At 36.8% G+C, this 12730-nt stretch overlaps 1 protein-coding gene across 1 annotated transcript; it reads right to left on the minus strand.

Annotated features, from left to right (window-relative positions):
* Positions 1–1435: 1435 nt before the first annotated feature.
* LOC123602693 (olfactory receptor 5M10-like) lies at positions 1436–2383 on the minus strand. The gene has a single exon (XM_045487159.1). The coding sequence runs from the start codon at positions 2381–2383 to the stop codon at positions 1436–1438; it is 948 nt and encodes a 315-aa protein (XP_045343115.1).
* Positions 2384–12730: the final 10347 nt, after the last annotated feature.

The following is a 12730-nucleotide window of genomic DNA, read 5'->3' on the forward strand; positions in this document are numbered from 1 at the left end:
ATGTTTGATAATACCAGCCTTATTCACTCCAATGAGATGGAAGAAATGGAGTCTAACTTACTAAAACTGCAGGTCATTTAAATATGGTTCTGGAAAACCATTTGAGTACATTACCGTAAATACAGCAGTTGTTTTATATAAACATTTAGTGCGGTGGTCTTAGTTAAAACGAGAATGCACAATATTAGAATACCAAACATTTAAGACAATTAATAACGCATAGGTTCATGTGTTAATCTGGATGAATTAGGTACCTCTTCGTATAACCTCCTTTACTATTAATTTTCACAAGAGAAATTTTGAGAACCAGTGTAAAGAGGCTTCTCTACCAAATAATCGGTCACAGACACTTTTACGAAGCAAAGTAAACATCAGGTGTTTTCCTCCAGAAATATACAGACATGCCATACTCATCTTTAGACTGTTCCAAGGCATTCTCAGGTCTATAAAAGCCAATTGATAGATTCTATTAACTCTGAATAAATTATACCTAAGTCAGAATTACTACATGAAAAAATATACCTACATCGCTATTATACTATGATAGATTTGGATCCATAATTATGGAAACTTACAAGCAAGTATTCACAGTGTATTTTCAAGATTAAGGAGCATAAACAGTATTTACAACAAGACAAAAAGTTTCTCAGGATGTCTACAAAATTGGTTAGGAAAAATACATAGAAAGCATAATACAATGAAGGATCCATATATTTAAAATTTCCCCAAGGTCATTCCAGTGATTCCTCAGGCCTCAGAACCATTGCTCTATATCATTCATTGAAGAATAGATTATTTCACATTTTTTATTTTATTTTTATTTATTTATTTATTTATTTATTTATTTATTTATTTAAGAGAGAGCTAGAACAAGAGTAGTGGAGGGACAGGGGAGAGAGGGAGAGAGAGAATCTTAAGCCGGTTCCACACCCAGCACAGAGCCAGATGCAGGTCTCAGCCTCACAACCATGAGATCATGACCTGGCCCAAATTCAAGAGTCAGACATTTAACGGACTGAGCCACCCAGACACCTCTCATATTCTTTTTAAGTATAAACCTAAACACTCCAGTTTGAACCTTACTATGCCTCTGTAGACCATATGATCAAAGAAGATGGATTTCCAGTGTTCCTATCAGACTGAATTAATTCTAATACGTACCCTAAAATAAGTAAAGACGTTGAAATATTTTATGTAATTATTGGAATAACACCAAATTATATTCTGATATTTTTTGCTAAGGGAAATGGTGTTTAATTTCAACATTACAGTTTCTATGAAAACAATTTGTCCTGAAGCTATTAATTTTGAGGAGAAATTTGCTAATGCCATTGAGAGTTTATGAAGCTACATTATGACTGTAGAGTAGTAGGTTTGTCCTGTGAAGGGACCCACTATGTTATTACAGACACTCAGTAATTACAATGAACAGATGCTACATTGCAGTTTTATGAAAGAGATTTCCCTGAATGATTTGCTGCATAGCATGAACCACATCCTTGTTCCGTAGACTATAAATCAATGGGTTCAACATTGGGCTCAAGAAAGTATAAAAGACTGCAATTATTTTGGACTCCTCCACAGACTTCTCAGATGGGGTCCTTAAGTACATGCAGAAGAGGGTTCCGTAAAATAGGGTGACTGTTGTCAAGTGGGAACCACAAGTAGAAAAGGCTCTGTGCCTGCCTTCAGCAGAACGGATCCTCAAGATGGCTGCAATAATGAGAAGGTAGGAAAGGACAATGATGAAGAGAGAGCTTGACAGAGTCAAGCCAGCGACTACCAACATCGCCATCTTTTTGACATAAGTGTCAGAGCAGGCCAACATTAACAGAGGAGGATCTGCACAGTAGAAATGATTGATTTCAAGGGAGCCACAGAAGGACAAGTGAAAAGTCAGCAGTGCCTGGGAGAGTCCATTAAGGAAGCCACAAGTATAAGACACCATGACTAGAGAGATACAAACGTTCTTAGACATTCTGGTACTGTAATGTAGAGGGCTACAAATGGCTACATAGCGATCCAATGCCATCGAAGCAAGGATATAAAACTCAGTGATCACCAGGGCAATGAAGAGAAGACACTGTGTGAAGCATCCAGCATAGGAGATGGTCTTCTGGTCGGAGAGGAAGTTGTGCAGCATATTTGGAGTGATGTTGGAGGAATAGCAAATGTCCACGAAGGAGAGGTGGCTAAGGAAGAAGTACATGGGTGTTTGGAGGTGAGAATTGGTCCTGATCAGCATAATCATGCAGAGATTGCCTGCCAGCGTGATCAGGTAGATCACCAGAAACACCCCAAACAGGATCTTCTCCAGGACAGGGTCGTCTGTGAGTCCCAAGAGAATGAATTTTGTCACTGTAGTGTGGTTTGGGGGAGACATTTTCTTCTCCCTTGAAAACTGATAGTCTTAGAGAAAGTGAGGAGTTCCATCTGATCCAGATTCTGCATTTATTCCACCCATTTTATCATTTAGGCATTGGTATATTCATCTACTTGGAATTTTCCCTATTTAAAAAATATATTACATGATCTACATAAATATTTTTATTCTGTGTCTCTTGTTATCTCTTTGTCTTTGTAACTCAAACACACATGTACACACACACTGTCATCTTTGTGTGTGTGTGTGTGTGTATATATGTATATTCATATTTTATACTAATTAATACATAATAATGTAATAATATTACATATTTTATTTGTATACATATTCATAAATGTATACCCGTTTTCTTGAAGAACTGCATATTTGATTTTTACACACTAAGAAAAAAACCCAAAGGAATGAAATTCAGATGTGAAAAGCCACAGGCAATTGACATCATTCAAATGGACAAAAAGGGAATTTGAATATGTAGAGTCCCACCAACTCTCATACACTATTGTTTCAGATATATTCTAGAAGATAAATCTTTAGTACAGCACTTTACTTGAAAGTCGTTGCTGGGGCGCCTGGGTGGCGCAGTCGGTTAAGCGTCCGACTTCAGCCAGGTCACGATTTCGCAGTCCGTGAGTTCGAGCCCCGCATCGGGCTCTGGGCTGATGGCTCAGAGCCTGGAGCCTGTTTCCGATTCTGTGTCTCCCTCTCTCTCTGCCCCTCCCCTGTTCATGCTCTGTCTCTGTCCCAAAAATAAATAAAAGTTGAAAAAAAAAATTAAAAAAAAAAAAAAAGAAAGTCGTTGCTATCTAGCTTAATTCCATTCAGAAAATTTATTGAGTGAAATAAATATTGTGTATTGATATTTAGCTAAGAGTTGGCAGAATAAAGAATGCCTCTTGCTGCTTTGAAAATTCACACATTCATTTATTCATTTACACTGTAAAAACTGTTTTTTTTTCTTTCTGTTCTAGGTTCTGGGATTATAGTAGTGACCAAACATCCCGACCTCATGGAGCATATATAGTAAGAGAATGGACAGATTTAAGTACATAGACAAAGATATCTATCATTATGTTAGTTACAACCAAATGCTATGAAGAAAAATGAATATGGAATGCGTGTAGATGCAATTTTTTCCATATTGTTGGGATACTAATATCCATACAAAAGGACATAACATATTTTTAGTAAACAATGTATAAAATGATTTACCTGTAACAAGCTGATTTACCACGTTTTGTAAAACAAGGTGGGAAGATTTATAATATATTTCTTAAGTATATTCTGTAGAGTATTTAAAAAATAATTCCAAAAAGCTAATTAAAAGAGTCTTTGTTCCTCATGGGCATAACCTTAATTTAATGCTCTGGGAACTGAATTCTCCTTTGGGGTTAATATCCCTACATAACATATACATACACTGCTTAGTTCTGTGCATGAGATCTTTAGCACAATTAGAAAAATTAGCTATCTGTTTTAATACTATGGAAGGTATAAAATAAGGGTAGGTTAGTTTTGCTTTTTTAATATAGTAAAGTGAGAATTCCTATTAGAAAGCCTGTTTTCCCCTGTAAACACTGAGGTGTTACACATGAGACATCATCTAACGAGAGTGAGGAAGAGGACGTTAAGATATATGAGAGATTTGAGGAGCATAAAGACCAGGGAAACCACAGACTAGGAAAAATGTTCATATCAAATAATCCTGACAAATGACCTACATTCAGAACACATACACATCCTCTACAACTCAGGGAGAAAATATAACCGGCCCCATTTTCAAAAAAATTCTGAAGTGAATAGGCACGTCATGGAAGATATATGAATGGCCAATAACGACAGAAAAAGAATGTCAGCATCTATAATTGTCAAGACAATGCAAGTTAATACTATAGCTGGATACCACTTCCCAGCCACCTCAATGGCAGGAATTAAAAAGATGACAGTGACTCTCTGGAAAGACAGTGCATAGTAGGGTCCTAGGCTCTCCTCAACCCATGATACACCTAGATTATAGCCTCATCAGTGAAATAACCCAGAAAATGACCCAAAGACTGGCAGAATAAACTCTCCATAGCCAAATGTAGAGAAGAAGCCACATCAGAGAGGATAGGAAGGGTGGAAAATACAGTCCAGAGTCAAATGGACGGGTGGGACTGTCCACAGGATGGAGGGATGTGGCAGAAAGGGAGAGGCGAGAGGAACAGACCCCCCACACCAGACCCCTCAGACAAGGGAAATCCACATGAGGAAGATGAATCCCCATAATATTTGGCTTTGAAAATCTAAAAGGCCTCACTTAGTGAGTTCTTATAATCAGGGGTGCTTAACATCTACAACTTTAAAAATCAGAGGACTCAGCCCTGGGGGGGGGGGGGGGTGGGGAGAGTTGGAGGGAAGAAAAAAAAACTGAGTTTCTGCCTTTAAAAAGATATCATAACAAACATCCCTACTGAGAGACAGCATAGAAGCCACAATCTGAAAAATGCATGGGGTATAAGGGAAGATTTATCTACTGATCTCAGAGCATGTGTTGGAGGAACAGCGATATTTGGGAGACTGCTCCAAAAACATAAGAGCTGGTGGAGATCACTGCCCTCCCCCCTCCCTCAACCCGAGTCTAGATAACATGGGCATCTGTGGGAACCAGTACAGCAGGAACACTCACCACCCAGCTTGCTAACAGTGTTCCACCCCCATGCTCTGCCACAGATGAGCACCTCCATTCTGGCCTGGGAAGAAGTTTTCCCAGGTGGCTTCAGGTCCCCTCCTGCAGTGGACTGGCTCAGATGTTGCTGGCACCGGGCACCCTGCTCCCATGAACCTGCCCATTTCCAAAAAAAATTTTTTAATGCTTTATTTTTGAGATAGAGACAGAGCGTGAGCAGGGGAGGGGCAGAGAGAGAGTGAGACACAGAATCCGAAGCAGGCTCCAGGCTCTGAGCTGTCAGCACAGAGCCCGACGCGGGGCTTGAACTCACAAACAGTGAGATCGCGACCTGAGCCGAAGAAGGGGGCTTACCCGACTGAGCCACCCAGGAGCCCCTGAACCTGCCCACTTCAGTATGCTCTTGGCCACAGTCCATCCAAAGCGGTGCCACAAGTCTAATAGTGTGCACGCAGCCTGATGGGAACCAGCCCCACACCAAAGTGACTCCTGCTCTGGGGAGAGGCCAAGATAAGCACACACACCAGCAGTGAGCTGGGGGCAGATACTGGGTCTAACCATAGGCCCTGCCTACCAGCCAAAGCTTTTCAGAGAACAACACAGAGAAAGTGCTGAGCAATTCGGTGCTACCCAAATACATAAAGCAGCTAATAACAAACATAAAGAAAATATCAATAGTAATACAATAATAGCAGAGGACCTTAACACCCCACTTATGTCAATGGATAGATCATTCAAAGAGAAAATCAGCAGGGAAATGGCTTTGAATGACAGATGGATTTAAGAGATACATTCAGAACATTCCACCCCAGAACAGCAGAATACACAATCTTTCCAAGTGCACATGGAAAATTCTCCAGAATAGATCACATGTTAAGCCACAAAAGAAGCTTCAATTCAAAATTTAAAAATATTGAAGTTACACCACGCATATTTTCTGGTCACAACTCTATGAAGCTAGACATCAATCACAAGAAAAAATCTAGAGAAAACACAAACACGTGAAGATTAAATAACATGCTACTAAACAGTGAACGGACCAACCAAGAAATAGGAGAGGAAATAATTTGGCAATAAATAAATAAATAAATAAATAAATAAAACAAATCACAGTGAGAACACGACAGTCCAGGGGTGCCTGAGTAGCTCAGTCAGTTGAACATCCAACTCTTGGTTTTGGCTCAGGTCATGATCTCACAGTCCGTGGGTTCGAGCCCTGCATTGGCCTCTGTGCTGACAGTGTGGAGTCTGCTTAGAATTCTTTCTCTCCCTCTCTCTCTCTCTGCCCCTCCGCATTCACTCTCTCTGTCAAAATAAGTAAATAAACTTAAAAAAAAAAAACCACAACAGTCCAAAATCTCTGAGATGCGACAAATGTTGTTCTAAGGGAATTTTATAGTGATACAGGCCTATTGCAAGAAGCAAGAAAAATCTCAAATAAACAACCTAACCTTACACTTAAAGAATCTAGAAAAAGAAGAACAAACAAAACCCAAAAACAGAGTTAGGAAGGAAATAATAAGGATTAAAGCAAAAATAAATGAAATAGAACCTAAAACAACAACAACAAAACAATAGAACAGATCACAATGAAACTAGGAGCTGATTCTTTGAAAAGATCAACAAAATTGAAAAACCTTTATTCAAACTCATCAAAAAAAAAAAAAAGCAGGAGGGGATTCAAATAAACAAAATCATAAATGAAAGAAGAAAATAACAACTAATACTACAGAAATACAAAGGATTTTTAGAGAATGTTATGAAAAACTATATGCCAGTAAATTGGACATCTAGAAGAAATGGATAAATTCCTAGAAATATATAATCTCCCAAAACTGAATCAGGAGGAGATAGAAAATTTGAAAAGATCAATTACTAGCAATGATTTTGAGTTGATAATCAAAAACTCCCAACAAACAAAAGTCCAGGACAAGATGGTTTCACAGATGAGTTCTACTAAACAATTAAAGAAGAGTTTATACCTATTCTTTGCAAACTATTCCAAAAAATAGAAGAGGAAGGAAAGCTTCCAAATTCATTCTATGAGGTTATGAGGTTAGCATTACTTTGATACCAAAACCTGATAAAGACATTGCAAAAAAAGATAGAACTACAGAATATCTCTGATAAACATAGATGCAAAAATACAACAATACATTAAAAAATTATTCACAGTGGTCATGTGGGATTTATTTCTGGATGCAAAGATTGTTCAATATTTGCAAATCAACCAATGTAATATATCACATCAACAAGAGAAAAGATAAAAACTATATAATCATGTCAATATATGCAGAAAAAGCATTTAACAGAGTACAACAACCATTCATAATAAAAATCCTGAACAAAAAGGTTTAGAGGGAATACACATCAACATAATAAAGGCCATATATGAAAAACGCATAGCTAATATCATATTTAATGCTGAAAAATTGAGAGCTTTTCCCCTGAGATCAGGAATAAGACAAGGATGTCCACTCTCAGCACTATTATTCAACATAATATTGGAAGTCTTAACTGAAAGGGCGGGCCTACACTGGCCGACTCCTTCTTGTTCTGTGTCCTTCACCTAGACCACGCCTCCTCCCCTTGAGTAACCTCCCGCTCACCCATTCAAACTTCCTGATCAAAACACGCCCAGCGACCTGCGTAACAGGACTCTGACCCTTCCCCAGCCAATCGGCCGAGGCCACGCCCCTTCCCCAGCCAATCGGCTGCCCCTAGACCCCTATAAAACCTTTGTGCTTTTGAAACTCGCTCTCTCTCCCTGGTATCTCACCGCTGCATCAGTGCAGGTAGGGGACTGAGCTCGATCTAGCTCGAATAAAGGCTCTTTTGCTTTTGCATTGGACTCAGCTCCCTGGTGGTCTTCAGGGATCACGAATTCTGGGCATAACGTTAACCACAGCAATCAGACATGCAAAAGAAATAAAAGACATCCAAATTGGTAAGAAAGAACTGTCACCATTTGACAATGACATGATAGTGTATGTAGAAAACCCTAAAGACTCCACCTAAAACTATTGAAACTGACAAATGAATTCAGTAAGGTCACAGGATACAAAATCAATATGCAGAAATCCATTGCATTTCTATGTACTAAGAATAAAGTAGCAGAAAGGGACTAAGTGAGTTCTAACGGAAACAACACCCATTTCCTGATTTAGAATTTTTATTGCTTGGGGTGCCTGCGTGGCGCAGTCGGTTAAGCGTCCGACTTCAGCCAGGTCACGATCTCGCGGTCCGTGAGTTCGAGCCCCGCATCAGGCTCTGGGCTGATGGCTCAGAGCCTGGAGCCTGTTTCCGGTTCTGTGTCTCCCTCTCTCTCTGCCCCTCCCCCGTTCATGCTCTGTCTCTCTCTGTCCCAAAACTAAATAAACGTTGAAAAAAAAAAAAAAAGAATTTGATTGCTTACATAAGACACTTTTATCATTTTGTCCCTTCATTATTGACAGCAATTTGTTCTATAATTCTACATATTACCTTTCGGCTCTTGTCTACCCACAAACTACTGTAAAATAACAGCTACCCTAATAAGTATGGTTTTAGTATTTTACAACTAAATTGTAGCATAGGATTATTCCAGATTATTTGATACTCTTTGAAACTGGTCTTTACTGAAGTGCATAATGTAGCTTGATATTAGTGTGACACATTTAATATCTCTTCCTTTTAATATTTTGGCAGTTTGTATTCTTCCTCTTACAGAAAGTTATTAGGGTAGAATTTCAGTTTTATTCCGACTTTTTTTTCCTTTTCTTTTAGATGTCTTGATGTGTACAGTAACTCTCAACAAATGGGTACCCAAGTTTTCCTTCATCCCCAATAGCATTGGGAGTGTTCATTTCATCGTCTGTGTGTATAAATATAGTAGGCATAAAAACATCAGAAAACACTGATCCATCAGTTACAATTTATTGGAACAGAAATGTGTTTCACTTAATCTCAATGTCACAGTATGTTATGATGATAATGTTACAGCTCAAGAAGAAAAAAAATCCTTTATTTCAAGAAATTGTCTTTTAAGAAGCAAACTTCAGAATTAAATCCAAATTTTGTTTTGTTTCCACATTAAAACTCTGTAGACAGAGATTGATATTGACTTCCTTGCACCCCACTCCTAACAAATCAGCCTGGTTCTATTTACCCCTGAAGAATCTCAATATATTCAAAAGCACAATATTTTTAAGGAGAAAAATAATAAAATTTGAATTAAAAAGAACCTAGATGAACTTCCAATTCAATAAGTGATAGAACAGTCCGACTCGTACTTTTCCTACTTTTATTTCTAAATTCTGACATTAATAAATACAGGTCTTTTAATCTTATAAACTGAGATCTGAATCATACTGGAAATATGTAGTTTTTTTTGTTTGCTTGTTTTCTTATAAAAAAGATAGTTGTTCATCAAAGAAAACTGGTACATAGATACAAGGAACAAGATTTACTTTTCCTTAATTCTATGATAAAAAAGTCATCATAATGTATATATTAATGCACCCTTCTTTTCTCATAAAAAGCTATAAAAAATCATTTTACCGGTCCTTAACTGGTAATTTCTTTATTTTAATGTCTGTAGAACATTATGATTGAAAAATCAGTCACGTGATATTCAAATTCTCCTTTATGATATAGCCAACACTCATGGAGGCCCTGGTTACTTACAGCCAGTTTTCTCTCTGGCAACTGCTTATGCCTAACTGTTACAAAATGCAGGGCAGCTGTGATAACAGATTTTTTGAGAACTGTGCCAAGCAGGTCGCATTTGAATTCAGCACAAGTTTTAGTTAACACAGTGCCACACAAAGTGAGGGCTGCCTGTATTTAATAGGCCATTCATTTCTTTTTCCTCAATTATAAAACAAACATTACAATCAAATTCTCCACCCAAGTGTTTTAGTATGCTTTTTGCACATTCCTAAAATTGGAATAGCTGAGTAAATTTATACATTTTTAAGACTCCTGAAAACATAATGTTCAATTGATTTTCAGAAAAACTGTATTATCGTTTTCTTGACACCCATAATGTAGAACGTGCCAGTCGTTTTTGAAATCAAAGATAAATCCACAAAAGTATCTTATTTCAATTATTTTGTTTGAAACTATCATCATTTCTTTATCGATGATTGATTAGTGCCTTAGGTTTATCTATAGACACAGTTAGGACCATGATCCCTTAAACTACAAACTACATAAGATTAATCTGATAAATACTGAAAGCATAACCATTGGTATAATGATAAGGTGGGGGGTGGGGAGTCCTGACCGGTTGCATTAGCCAATTTTTTCATTGTTGTAAATACTCCCACTCCCCTGCCAATTTCAAGAGGATCCATTTAACAACTGGCTTTCAAATCTGAATATTTAAGAATTGGCTCTCTGGGGTCAGCTCCAACTCATCTGTAAAGAAAACCCCGTCTAAACTAAACTGATAAGTTCTCCAGTTCTGACATGTGATTTGAATGGGGGTGTGGGAGTTCCCACCAACGAAGGTGAACCCCAGTTCCAATATCTTAACATATTATTGTATTTTGGGTTTGAAGTTGGCAAATTGGCACTGGAGCATTTGTTTCATATTTTTAGTTACTAGTATTTTTACTCATTAATTTTTTAGCATTTTTGTATTTTTATCTATTTTCTGCATATAGCCTTCAACATTTATTTATATGATGGTGTTTTAGTACTTTGAATCATGTGTTAATACCTCTACCACTTTATCTTATTTGGGGCAAATACTTCCCGAAATATAATATGCCTCTTGATTTTAGATAGTTTTACGGTCTTCCATTGTGAATTTCTCCCCTGCAATTTACCTCAGAAATGTTTTCTTCTGATTATTTAAAAGCTTAATGTTTATTTTTTTAAGGTTATTTATTTTAAGAGAGAGAGCAGGCGGGGGAGGGGCAGAGAGAAAGGGAGAGAGGATTCTAAGCAGGCTCCATGCTGTCAGCACAGAGCTCAAGGCAGAGCTTGAACTCACAAACTGTGAGATCATGATCTGACCTGAAGCCTGATGCTTCAATGACTGAGCTACCCAGGCTTCCCTAATACTTTAATTCAAATCAACGTAGGCTTTTTTTTTTTTCCGCCGTGTTTGAAATGATGCACTGTTGAGAAGTATGTGTGGGCACATCAGTCTTTCAGGGGACAGTTGCTGACAAAGGACGACCTAATTGTGAATAAGATTCTGTGTTAAGATATCTTTACTGAAAAATAATGTTGCATTATGGACACTGGTATGGTACAAAAATAAACGTTTGTGTAAAAATGTTAACAAATACACAATATTAATATGCCAAAGTTAAATGTTTTGCTTTTCATTTATAATCTCTTTGCTTTTCTGGCAAAAACAAAAACAAAACGAAACAAAACAAAACAAAAAACAACAATCTTAACCCACCAGTAACCTTTCATCCCAAAGTAGACCTCTCTACTGCTGAGATTCCATACATTTCCCCATCAGATGTGGGGACCAAACTATAACAATACTATGAAGACTAAAATATTTTTCCATGGTTTCCAATAATTTACAAGGAATATGTATTGCATATATCACTATATTTGAAATCATGTGTATGGGTGCACCTGCTATCCAGATTGAGCCATCATATGCATAATTTCTTGGTTACAAAATGTTAGATAGAAGCATTTGATTTGCATTATCCTACCATGAATTTGAAAGACATGCATATAATGAAGATGAAATTTGTCTACCAGAAATTAACACTTTCTTAAATCTACATTAATTGTATGAATTTAGTTCAAAATGTATGTACAAATTGATCAAAGGAATAGAATAGGCCAGAAATAGATTCACTTAGTGTGCAATAAAGGTGATGTCACAAATCAATGGAAAAACAAAGGGCTGCTTAATAGCTAGTAGGAGGAAATGGTTTTAAAATGTGAGGAAAAGAGGTACATATGATATTACAACATACAACAGAATTGTATCAAGAATAATTCAATATAGTCCTATAAAATATGGCAATGAAAAATATAATAGAGATATAACCTTATTTAAATTTAGGGTGGAGAACAGTACAAAGCAAAAAAATATATATTTGTTCCAAATAATAATGCAAATATTCTTCATGTGAGGAATCATCAGAAGTAAAAGGGGATCTGATGTAGTCTCTTTATTTGTTAAATATATACTTTACATTGAAGAGGGTACTTGCTGGAATGAGCACTGGGTGTTGTAGGTAAGTGATGAATCGCTGAATTCTACTGCTGAAACGAACACTGCACTATATATTAACTAACATGAATTTAAATTTAAAAAAAAAGAAAGGGAAAGAAAAAATAATAATAATAAATGCATGCATTTATGTACTAAATTTATACGTATAGGACATAATTTGATAAAATTTTAATCATTTGGATTTTTTTCCAAAGTCCTAAAATGACATTATAGCAAGTTATAAGATTACCTGCCTATAAGCATGCTGTGTGTAGATAACAACTCCATAACTCAACCAATGCTATCATTTTGATGTATTTCTATATGGAGCTAGGTTTTATAGACTTAGCCCATCTCGGAAATCTGCATTTATTTCATCACTCAGAAAGATTATTCATGGATGTAATAATAGTTGTGTCTATAGTATTTATGTTTTAGAGAAATGAAGGTATAAGTAAAGTAGTCAGAATATTTGGAAATATATATATATATAATATTC

Source organism: Leopardus geoffroyi, chromosome D1, assembly GCF_018350155.1.
Source record: "Leopardus geoffroyi isolate Oge1 chromosome D1, O.geoffroyi_Oge1_pat1.0, whole genome shotgun sequence".
NCBI lineage: Eukaryota > Metazoa > Chordata > Mammalia > Carnivora > Felidae > Leopardus > Leopardus geoffroyi.